The sequence below is a fragment of the Egretta garzetta genome, unplaced genomic scaffold (genome assembly GCF_000687185.1).
Source record: "Egretta garzetta isolate BGI_Z169 unplaced genomic scaffold, ASM68718v1 scaffold427, whole genome shotgun sequence".
NCBI classification, from domain to species: Eukaryota; Metazoa; Chordata; class Aves; order Pelecaniformes; family Ardeidae; genus Egretta; species Egretta garzetta.
In genome coordinates this window covers 925,226-936,823 of record NW_009260345.1, presented here as the reverse complement: position 1 = coordinate 936,823, position 11,598 = coordinate 925,226, and the positions used below count along the sequence as shown (strand labels likewise).

General features: G+C 44.0%; 1 protein-coding gene across 1 annotated transcript in view; it reads left to right on the top strand.

The window, feature by feature from the left end:
* Nucleotides 1-1,334: 1,334 nt before the first annotated feature.
* The window catches only part of TMTC1 (transmembrane O-mannosyltransferase targeting cadherins 1), a 129,922-nt gene continuing 119,658 nt past the window's right edge, over nucleotides 1,335-11,598 (top strand). The window contains exons 1-4 of the mRNA XM_009642720.2: nucleotides 1,335-1,511; nucleotides 3,215-3,288; nucleotides 4,703-4,879; nucleotides 6,992-7,198. Of these exons, the coding sequence (XP_009641015.1) occupies nucleotides 1,356-1,511; nucleotides 3,215-3,288; nucleotides 4,703-4,879; nucleotides 6,992-7,198 (614 nt within the window). The 5' untranslated portion in view covers nucleotides 1,335-1,355. The remainder of the gene's footprint in view (nucleotides 1,512-3,214; nucleotides 3,289-4,702; nucleotides 4,880-6,991; nucleotides 7,199-11,598) is intronic.

Sequence of the window (11,598 nt, the reverse complement as noted above, 5' to 3'; positions counted from 1 at the left end):
CTCCTGGTCTGGTAAAGTGAGCTTGGCCTGGCAAATGCAGCCCAGGACAGACAGCACTCTTGCTTATAAGTAAGGAATGTGGAGAGTATTTATGAAAAGCGTATGTTGCCTGGCCCTCGCAGGCACACCACGCCTCCTCTGTCTTACAGGAAAACCTAAGGTGCTTGCATAGTAGCAACAGCTCAGTGGCTTTGCTGTCGTGGCATGTATGTCATGGGAGACCTGGAGCCTCTTAGTAGCAACAGGAGGGATTATTTTCCTTTAGCATGTTTATAGCTACATGCAAAATATTTAGTTTGAGTCTTTTTTTCACGGGGTGTCTTGTCTATTGAGTGTTTTGTTTTTTTTTTTTTTAAAATGTCCTTTAACATTAGTACTTCCAGATTCCCTGTTCATATATGGAGCAGCCTTCCCTAGATAGACACCATGTGTATGTGTGTTTATATGTGTGTGTATATACATTTGTCCAAATGTACAGATGCAGTTAATTCTAAAGAGAATCGAGTTATCGTCGACTGCATGTAAGGCAAAGCCTGTCAGCAGCTGTTAAGCAAGCTGGCTATAAAAAACAGTGACCAGAAAAATGTGTTAATACACGCTGTAAAGCAAACGTCGTAACAGCTTGCTATATGTTTTTTTATGATCGATGCAAATAATGAGCCCTAATTGTCTCACTGAGTCTAGGGTGATGTTAGCTACCTTATCTTTAACATCAACGTCCTTATAAAAATGATGCCGTTAGACCAGCTTCTTAGGGTAGTCCTGATGTCAGTAAAGCATTTAAATAAATGCTTAACCTTCCGTATGTGCGAGTATTTTGAAAGTTAAATGGGAATAAAGGCGCCTGTAACGCCAAGCAGATGCTCCAGCGCCTTAACCGAGTCCTTGTCTTGGCTGTTCCCAAGCGAAAGCATCTCCTCCGCAGCAGAAAATAACTACCCGTGCTGTAAGGCTGCCACGTGGCTGGGACAACCGCAGAAGGTGCCAACAGGGAAACGGGACAAGTGCCGGGCTTCTGGTGCTGGACGGTGTCCTTTGCTGCTGAGGAAGCACAGGCATCGTCTCGCTGTGGTGGACTCTACTGGGAGGGCACGAGCCTCTCCCGTCTCAGTGTCAAGAAGGCTGCCAAATTCAACCGCATATTTTAAAAATCGGTTATCTCTTTAATCAGATAAACCAGAAGTTCAGAGCGATTTTCACTAATTAGTTTAATAGCGCTTACATTAGAAGACTGCAAATCAGGCAAAAAGCCCAACTTAGAGTGTTTGAAAGATGTCCTGCATTAACAAGACCTCTCCAAGTCTAGTAATGGCTCCGTTTTGTTTCCTTACAGGTTAAACATATTGCTGGCTGGTATGAACCCCTTCTATTTCCACGCAGTGAATGTAATTTTACACTGTCTAGTGACTCTAGTGCTGATGTACACTTGTGACAAAGCTGTGTTCAAGGACTGTCGACTCGCTTTTGTCACGGCGCTGTTCTTTGCTGTGCATCCCATTCACACCGAGGCTGTAAGTATGTGACATGAAAAAACCCGGTGACACAGAAGCTAAAAATAAATGCATGCTTTAAATTTTTATTTTTTTTTTAAAGAAACCTCTGAGTCATACAGGGTATGGTACTTGTGATTTTTGCTGTGGAGGAACAAAGGTGAGAATATACTATATTTAAAATAATTTGCAGGGGTCATTAAGAAAGAAGTGTATTCATAGTTGCCGTCTTTCCGCTCCGGCACTAAATTCTAATTGACGGTTCTAATCAGCGATGCCAGGAATACACGGTCAGTCATTCAGCTGTTGACAATGTTGAGTCTTCTGAAGCCCAAGACCTGGGTGAGGCCGCGCTCTCCTGCTGGGACATTGTTGCTTGCCTTCAGTCGTCTCCTGTAGTCACCAATTCAAGGGAGAAAAAGTGAAGGGAGCGTTGGTATCTGTTCTGGAGGAGATCGCTCAGACAGAGGTGATATGACCCATGGATTAATTTATATTGATTTCAATTAAAAGCTAGGCATATCATCTTCAGAAAAAACTTGCTAGCTTAATAAACGTCATGGTAAGCTTACAGAGCAACAGCTCACGTTGGACATTTTTCTGTTCGTTGTAAGGAAACACGCAAAAACCTGCGGTCTGTTAGCGTGGGGAGGTACTTCTGTAGATAAAATGAGTCTTGCTGTCTTTGAGAAGGCAATGCAATGTCCAGATTGCCGTACTTAAAAAAAAGAAACGCGCTCGTTAGCTGAGATACCATTGACATCGCGTGCTCTCCTTATGAGCTTTTCTAAATGAGTGAGGGAAACTGCCACCGCGGCTGAGAACTTTTGAGGCGAGATTACCTTAATAACAAAAAGCCACAAGCTTTAACAGTCGCTCCCTGTGCTGTCTCATGTGAACTAATCAGCGAGGCTCCTTTTGATAACACAGCTTTATATTATAAGGGAGGTTTTAGAAGAGGCACTCTTTGAATTTATTTTTGTCTGGGTCAGTACTTAAAAAGGTTAAAATAAATGCCAGAGCGCTGAATATAGCTTAATTATGTAATCTCAAAAGAGGCAAAATTTCAAAGGGCCTTTTATTTGCTTTATGGGCAATTTTTAGATCTTTATGCAATGGAATATTGAAATAGTTTGTAAAGAGTGTTTATGCATTCTTGTTCAGAATTCCCTTCCTTATAAAAAGATTTGGTTAATTAATATGTAGAAAAAACTCTCATAAACTCAGATTATTTATAAAAGAGAATAAATTACATACCACTATCAATTTTTGGTGATAAAGTTCATTCAAATATTAATTATTAACTCATTCCTATGTAATAAGTCTTCTCTAAAGAGTTGCTCTTTCATGTCTTTTTTTTAACAAATCTCAGTTCTGTGAGTCAGATGTGTTTCTCATTTGAGCCTTACTACACAAAATTAAAACAGAGCCCTAACACTGGCATTTCTCTGCGCAACCTTATTAATATTTTAAAAAAAAGTAAAGAATGACTTAACTGTTGCCTCACTCAGTTTGTTTTGCCGAGTGAGAAACGGGGCAGGCAAAACTGCACATACCAAAAGAGCGCACCAACCAAGGAACATTTCACTGTGTTGAGGGAGGAGAACGCTGCAAGACAAAAAGCTTCAAATAGCAGCAGTTAGCGTGGATGTTGAAACAGCCGCGGAATGCGCCTGCCTTTTTATATACGTGCTTTTACACCTGCGTCTCTCTCTTCCTTTTAGGTAACAGGTATAGTAGGCAGAGCGGATGTCCTAGCCTGTCTACTCTTTCTGTTGGCTTTTCTCTCCTATAATAGGTATGGATCCTTGCTATCGGTTGTGATAATATCGTGAGATGCTGTAATCTGAGGAGGAGACAAAGGGGAAACCTGGCCGGTTTCGGCTGTTGTTGGCAGAGGTACTTCCCCCTGCACTGCTGCGTGGAAGTGCCATGGCCCCTGCTTTCAGCCGCAGTGCCAAATAAGTGACGCTTCTGAGAACAAATAAACGTAAAAAGAGAAGTCAACATGAAAATGAAAGGGTTGTCAAGCATTGGAACAGGCTGCCCAGGGAAGTGGTTGAGTCCCCATCCCTGGAGGTATTTAAAAGATGGGCAGACGAGGTGCTTAGGGACATGGTTTAGTGGTGGGATGGCAGGGTTAGGGTAACGGTTGGACTTGATGATCTTAAAGGTCTTTTCCAACCTAAACGATTCTATGATTCTGTGATTCAACATTTAAGGTCCCCTCTTCCCTTGACATTACAGCTGACCGTGCACCAGAGGAGGGCTTGCAGAGCTCAAGAGCTCAAACCTGTAAAGCAATGTTTTCAACTGAAGGCAAATTGTCTGTATGTAGAGTGAAGAACGGACGGGCACATGGCTGCCTCTGAAACACATGCTGTGACTGCGGGACTCTGAAATGCCCGGTCTGGGAGAGTTAAGGATGGTGTCTAGACCGTTAGTCACTCTTTTCAGATGAAAACTTGGCACCGTTTGCTGGTCTGTGTCCCAAAACAGTGACTGAACAAGTATAGCTAAAGAAATAGCTTTACTTGGATGGGGTTTCTGCCCCTTTTGCATTGTTATTTCCTTTAGGGATAGCACCGTGTCATCATGGCTGCGTGGAAAAACTGCGTATGTCCCTCTTGGGCTGCTTGCTACAAATCCGCAGCGCTGTTTTCATCAGGTTTCAAAGGCATAAACCTGGTAGTGACCCCGCAGGAGTCAGCTTGTTTGATTTTTGGTTCTGTCTTACCTTCTTCCCTCTCATACAGGCTTGCTGCCCAGTCTGTTAATGATTAGGACACATCTTTGACTCAGGGGAGTGTGGGTGGGATGGAGGAATTCTTGCTTGCATAACGCATTTTGTCACATAAGGAGAAGTAAGCATGTGTGCTCTCGGTGACGGAAGGCAGGTGTTCTTCTGCCCTTTCTCTTTTTGTACTTAACTCTGCCTTCCTCTGACTGTTTCAAGTCTACTTGGTCTTTCTGCTTGTCTTTTTTCCCTCCTCTGCTCAAATTCTCGGTGTACCTCTCAATATTTATGCCTTCCCTTCCTCTCCTGTGTCTAAACCTGTCCTCATTTATCAGTGGGCAGTGTAGATTGTTCATGTCACTTATGTCCAGCATCTTAAGAAATTAAGGAAAAGCATCTCGGTATTTGTGTGAATGGAATAAACAAGAAAATAACAGAGAAGTTAAAATATTTTAATGTCGCATCTATTTTTCAGGAGTGTGGATCAGCTTTATGTCGGGGAACATTTCCCTCCTACTGCCTCCCCATTCTTTTTGCTGCTTAGTTTGTTCCTTGGGACGTGTGCAATGCTGGTGAAAGAAACTGGAGTCACCGTGTTTGGTGTGTGCTTGGTTTATGACTTCTTTTCCCTTTCCTGCAATGGACTCAAACTGTAAGTAACTTGTCAGGCTCGCTGTGCTTTTCAAGTGTTGCCACTTGTGTGTGCAAAGTGTATATTATTATGTACAGCACTGTGGGAGATGGACTAGCCCCGCTGAATTAGATGGCACACCTTTGACAAATCTGCAGGGCACTGAAGTTTCGTTCTGTACTTCTCTCTTTGGTTACTTTATTGCTGCCTGATAACTTCTGCTTCACATCTGCATAGACCAGATGTGAAGAACTGAGCTCTAAAATGCTCAATTCACTTTGGCAAGACTAACATTTATTTTTTCCGTGGGAGTTCTGACTGAAGCATCAACATCTTAAAATTTCTCTGGCTTAACTCCTTCTATTTGCAACATCTGCTTGAATATTCAGTCACAATGCCGTGGTTGTGGAAATATCGTATGATGTTTAGTAAGTAAAATCAGGTTTGATTCTTTCTGTCCTTACAGAATGGAAAAAGAAGGAAAATATCCAGCCAGTTCTGGAATGATTGGAATAATTAGCAGCTCTCAGCAGTCACTGGAGAAAAATTTAATACTTTGAAGTTTGTATCCCTCACCCACTTAGTGTCACAAATAAATATGCTATTCTGCATCTCCACTGAAAGTCAGAAGTCTTTTGTTTGATAGAAGCTGGTCTGTCCTTACAGAATGGAAAAAGAAGGAAAATATCCAGCCAGTTCTGGAATGATTGGAATAATTAGCAGCTCTCAGCAGTCACTGGAGAAAAATTTAATACTTTGAAGTTTGTATCCCTCACCCACTTAGTGTCACAAATAAATATGCTATTCTGCATCTCCACTGAAAGTCAGAAGTCTTTTGTTTGATAGAAGCTGGTTTTTATCCATTTCTCTCCCAAACCATACCTGGTGCAGATCTATCGACACCGGTGCTGCCCCGCAGGCTCTGGAGCCTGTCACACCCCTGCGTGAGCTAGTGTATCTCGGTTATAAAAAAGGACACCAAATACTTGTTTCTGTGGTAGGGAATTAAATCAGCTCCCAGAAGGGTTTGGGGAGTGCCAGAGCTGGCACCATGTGAGAGCAGCAAATGCAGGGAGGAGAAGAGGGACTCTCCTCTTTTGGGAGCATCCTGGCTTCCTCCCCCCCACAGTTCAGCCCTTCCTCTGGGTCCTAATGGGGGATGGACCACCTCTCCGGCCCACCTGCCCTCCCTCCGGCCCCTCTAGCAGCAGCAGCAATCGGAGGGCAGGTATAATGGATCAGCAGAGGATTTCTCCTCTTTCGACCCAATAAGCAATCCGTAATGGTGTAACTGGTGGGCAAGTAGCCAGCGAGGAGTTTTCTGGGGACTGACAGCCGGCACACTTGCTAACGCTTGCGTTTACAGTCTGCCAGGCGTGTTCCAGGAGCTGCCTGGCTAAAGGGAACACAAATGCTAATTAATTAGGGGAAAATCTGTGCCCTCCTCTTTCCCCCTCCCTTCAATCTCCCCCTTCCCGTAGGTTCACATTCCAGTGGCCTCTCCAGGTTATTTCTTTGCTTCAGTGGCATCCAGTTGCCCAGATGTGGCAATTATTTAGCTTGCCGGAATGAAGCTCTGCGCTGCATTTTCATATTTGCTCTGGTTGCATGTATTGGGTGCTTTTCTGTCTGTTTGCAGTGCTCAGGATTCCGTGACTGTATTTGACTTTTATTAGGGGGCAGCAGAAAACCAGCAGCCTCTACATGCTGCTGAAACTCATCTCCTCCTGCTCCTTCCTCCAACCTGTACAGATTTGTTTTCTGTTTCAATGAGGCAGAACACCAGTTATTTTCTTCAGAAAAAAATTAGGAATGGCACCATACTCTTCCTCATGGTGTTTCCCATCTTACCAGAGGTTCAGAGAACAGCTTGATACGGGAGTGCTCATCTTCCATTGCTGTCGGGTCTCTTCCTCTAGATCTAGTCAGGAACTAATAAATCCTGTCCTCCCAGCACACAAAACTGTATTTTTGATTAAATAAAATGCTGTCTGTTGAAGTTAGATACCATGTTGTGCTGTTTTCATAATGTTCAACCTTTTGATAAGTAAACGTGAAAAATAGAAATCCTTAAATCCTTTTCTTTCCCCTTTCCCCTCTTTTTTTCCCCTTTTTTTCTGCACACATAATCAGGAGAAATGGGGGGATCCACCAGCGACCTGCCCGGCAGCCCGCGGCTTCTCCCTCTGCCTCGCTGCAGGTCCCTCTGGCCGGCCGGGAGAACGGGAAGCATCGCTTCACTCACCGGGGAGGCTGGAGCTCCTGCCACCCGGCGTCACCCGAGGAGCAGCGGAGCGGTGGCCTTTCTGTGCACAGCAAAGCCATGTGGGCCATTCGCAGGTACGCCGAATGTTAGTTATGCAGCTGATCCTACCTTAAAATGTCAATTCATTCATTTGGTTTTAGCTATTTTTATCTTGAAATGTGCTGTAATTTTTCTTATGCTATGGGAGAGGGAAGAGAGGAGAAGGTGGAAGCAGGGGAAAGGGAACACTCAAGGCCAGGTTGGACGGGGCTCTGAGCAACCTGACTGCATTAAAGATGTCCCTGCTCACTGCAAGGGGGTTGGGCTAGGTGGCCGCTGAAGGTCCCTTCCAACCCAAAGCATTCTGTCATTCTAAGAAAGAGGAAGGAATTGAAAAGTGCATTTCTTCTGCTTGGGAAGAGGAGAATATCTGAGGACTGTCCCATGCCCTGAGACTTTCTATCCTAATATGATATTTGGCAGGCAATGCTCTCCTTCCCAGCTTCTCCATGGAGAAAGCCAAAACTGTAAGGCTAGTCTGAACGTCAAGTGGGGGAATACATGCATGTACACAATAATGCCTGAAGTAAGTGCAGTGCGAGCAGTGTATTATGTGATATCGCTATATATCTATATAGACAAGTTTGTAGGTATAACTTATGCACATGGATATACATACGTGTAGAGGTAGGTGTGTGTGCATGCATATTTATGTATATATATATATATATATGGAAGTAGAGGTGATGCCCACTTCTGCTTTATGCCTAAGAACGTGCATATAATGGTGAGAGCCAGGCTCTCACCGTAACTCAGAGCCACGCTCTGGTGCGGGACCGGCATTTGGCGCCCTCATTCCTATGGAGCAGCCCTGAGTTAGCAAGAGCCTTTAAAGGGGGTGTGACTCAGCCGCCGCCCCATGGATCTGTGCAAGAGCATGGGGTTTTTTACTTCGAACCTTGACCGTTGTACAATCGTCCCAGTAGCCCTTGCCCTGTTTGCCCTTTGTTGCTGACTTTTGGGTTTAACTACAAATGACTCACAGTATGATTTAATTTGGAGACCTAGAATAATGAGTTGCCCTGCACTGCATTCCTTGGAGAAAGTGTTTTGTTCCTTAAATAGATCAGGAATTACCTGCTGCAGTTCTCTGATCATTTAATGGTTGGCACCTGAATGGGCCCCATGCAGCACTCCCGAACCCTTGGAAAGGGAGGGTTTTATTGCCACGTAACAACCCTCATCAATCAGTTCAGTAGGAGCTGTTTGGTTGTTGTTGGTTGGTTGGTTTTTTAAAATAATCTTCTTGTTGCATCAGTATTGATGGCGTATGGGTGTTACATGAGATCTGTAACCTCTCAGATCACAGAGTCTCTTTCCTCTACCAGTGCTGTAAGTGGTTCAACCCACGCAAGAGCTTCTGCCCTGCAGGTGTTCCATCTGATTGGTCTCACTTGGGGATGGTTGGGGTTTTGGGTTTGTTTTTAACACGGAAGGGCGGGGGTTTGGTTGTATTGTCTCTCCACATGGGAGGCTGTGACACAGAAAGGGTGAGGAAGCCGAGGCTTTTTGGAGTGGGTAAGCGCTAGCTGCTCTGGCATGGAGACTCTTCTGGCCATTGGGAACAGCTTCTGAAGTTGTTCATTTGAATTTGTTTCTTCTCCTGTATCCCCCAATGAGTAGCACGATTACAAAGCTTGGGTGACCCTGGTTCCTTTTGATTTTTGGCCAGACTGGGCTGTCCAAAAGCCTCGTTTCACATCTTGCCTCTGAAGTTTAGGACCTGGTGGGGAGGAGTAACCTGAGCATGGTGATGCTGGTGCAGTTGCTATTCCTGGCCTTTGCTCTCTCCATGTTCCTCTCAACGCTTTTGTTCTCTTGGATACTTGGATTTGTTTCCATTTTCCCTGATGGACACTATGGTGGAGGGTATCAATATAAAAAAAAAAGTCTCCTGTCTTGCTCCATCTTCTTGTTCCTTGTTTCTTTTACCCGTTTCTTTCTTTCTTCCTACTAATCTTTTCCCCCCTCCTTTGCTTTGTACTTTTTCCAGACACCTTCTCCCTGCCCCTGCTTTTGGGAACATCCCTTTCTTACACCCAGGGGAAAGCCTCTGGTTTTTCAGCCTCTTTGGGAGAGGCTGCAGAGGTTGTGTGACGGTGCACATGAGATGGCTTCAGTGGGAACTTGTCCACACTGCCAACTGGCATTTGCTGTTTGGCAGCTGCCTCTCCAAGCACTGTACAGGATTTCTGGACATGGCAAATCAAGCTCTGCATGTACGTAGCTGCTTTCTTTTTTAAAAAAAGGAGCTCTCATGGTGTAAGCTGCTCAGCTTCTCTATTCAAGTGACTGATTGTGTACAACACACTTGCAACAACCTGTTGTGTGATGGTTTGCTGTGGGATGCCCAAAGTGGAGCTGGCTTTGTCCCAGTGGCTGAGAGGGAAACCTGCTGCTGCACATTTGTGTGAGAGTTGTGCCCGAGAGCCGTGGGAGAAAGCCTGGGATGGGTTCATGGATGCTGCTTTGAAAGAAACTTCTCTAAAGCACTGTTGGCAACTTTCTTGTTAGTTTTTCCCTTGCTCTGAATTCCTGTTTCCTCTGAAGGCAGGATAAGGCCGGATAAATTCTTGTTACATGGAATGACAGCCTTGGAGAGCCTGGGCAATTTGACCAGTGCCTGCTTGTCTAATGTCAATGTTTGCTAGTCACTATAAAAAAATAAATGTGCTGCTACAGCACTTGTAATTTCAAGAGATCTTCTCAAGTCTCAGCCACATGGAGTGTGCTTGCAGTGGTGTGGAACAGCAGGATTAAATGTATAGCAGCTTGCTGCCTCTCAAAATGACGTCCGTGCCACGTGGAGGCCGTGGACCACTACCTGGTCGCATGACTGCAGTCTTCTCCTTCCTTCCTTCCATTTGCTGACTCCTCTCACAGGACAGATTAAAGTAGTTGAAATACTTTCTGTACACGGTCTTTCTTTAGTGCCATTGGCATATTATGTGATCCAAAGTAGGAAGCACTCAAGGCAATTGCTCTATTAAAGTACAATCCATCTTAAAAAAAAAAAAAAAAATCCTTGCTCTGCATGAAAAAAGATAGAAGGAAAAAATTGAAGTTGCTGTCAAATATACAAAATTAATTACACAATTTCTCCTCTGTAATTGATGTTTCTCTGGCTCTTCCATGGCAAAAGGGAGGGGAAAAGATTTTAAATATTTCAAAAACTCCGAAGTCAGAGGGCAGATTTGGCATAGTGAAGTAGCTTCAGGTACCTCACCTAGTGCACCAGGTTGCTAGTTGTAAGGTCTTCATTAGAACAAAATAGTTGTGCACTGCTTAATCTGTACTTTTAAGTACTTGTAATGTGATCAATTAAGTTTCTATTTAATAATAATTTATTATGTACCTTGCTACTAGAGCTAACTGAAAAATGCAGGGAAGTGTAAGGGAGGAGTTAAGGGAATCGGTCTAATTAGCAGTAACTGGAGCTGGTTATGTAAATTCTTGGTGCAGAGAGATTTCTGTTCTTTATTGTCACTCACTCTTATCTTCAGCTATCCTGCGAATGTGTGGGTTGTAGTCCTGAGTGCCTTCAGGAGCAAGGAACGAGTTAGTCCGGATGAAATTGTAGATTTTATCACCACGATTTATTGCAATTTGGGGGAATGCTGGCATATACCACTGAAATGAGGTAACTAGGACCTCTTATGCATTTGATCCATCTCCCTGAGTTTTAAGACCTGAGAGAGACTTGTGACTGTATGCGCTCTCCTGTGTGACACAAATGGGGAAGGGCAGATGGGAACTTTCACGTCAGGTTTGTAACTTCTCTTTGGGATCAGGCCAGAGCTGCAGTGCTTTCACTGGGACGGTGCAGTATACATATACATGTGTCCCATTAAAAAGCAGCATCAGTTCCAACACCTCATTGCTCACCACAGCTGTGCTGTTAGACCCATGAATGTGTTTAACAAGGATGATACATGTAAAACAACAAGTTGTCAAAGTCCCTTGTGCGAGTTGTATCCATGGTTATTGTCACTCATTCTCTTTTTCTTGATTTGTGGAACCCACTGAACAGAGATTTATTTTTTTGACCTTTTTTTTTAAAAAAAAAATTCCAAGGCTACTTGTAGTTGTGTTGTGTCATATGTGCCTCACACTCAGCATTGCTAAATGCTCTCCAGCCCGTGGAGACCCTCATACCACCTAATCACCCTGATGGTTTTGAGGTTTGTAAATGAACCTGTGGTGGGCCCGCAGTCGTCTTGGAAAAAACAAGATTCCTCAGTAGCTTGCATACTTTCGAAACGGAAATCTCTGTTTCTCTTTGGTGACCTAGAAACTGATTTTTATTGCATCTGCTGTTGCTCATTTAGCTGGTGAGACTCTTCCCTTAGAATGGACAACAGACCAGTCTTTAATGGTGCTATATTCCATGTATGTGAACTGTTGCATTAGGGTTTTTTTTTGGGGGGGGGTTATT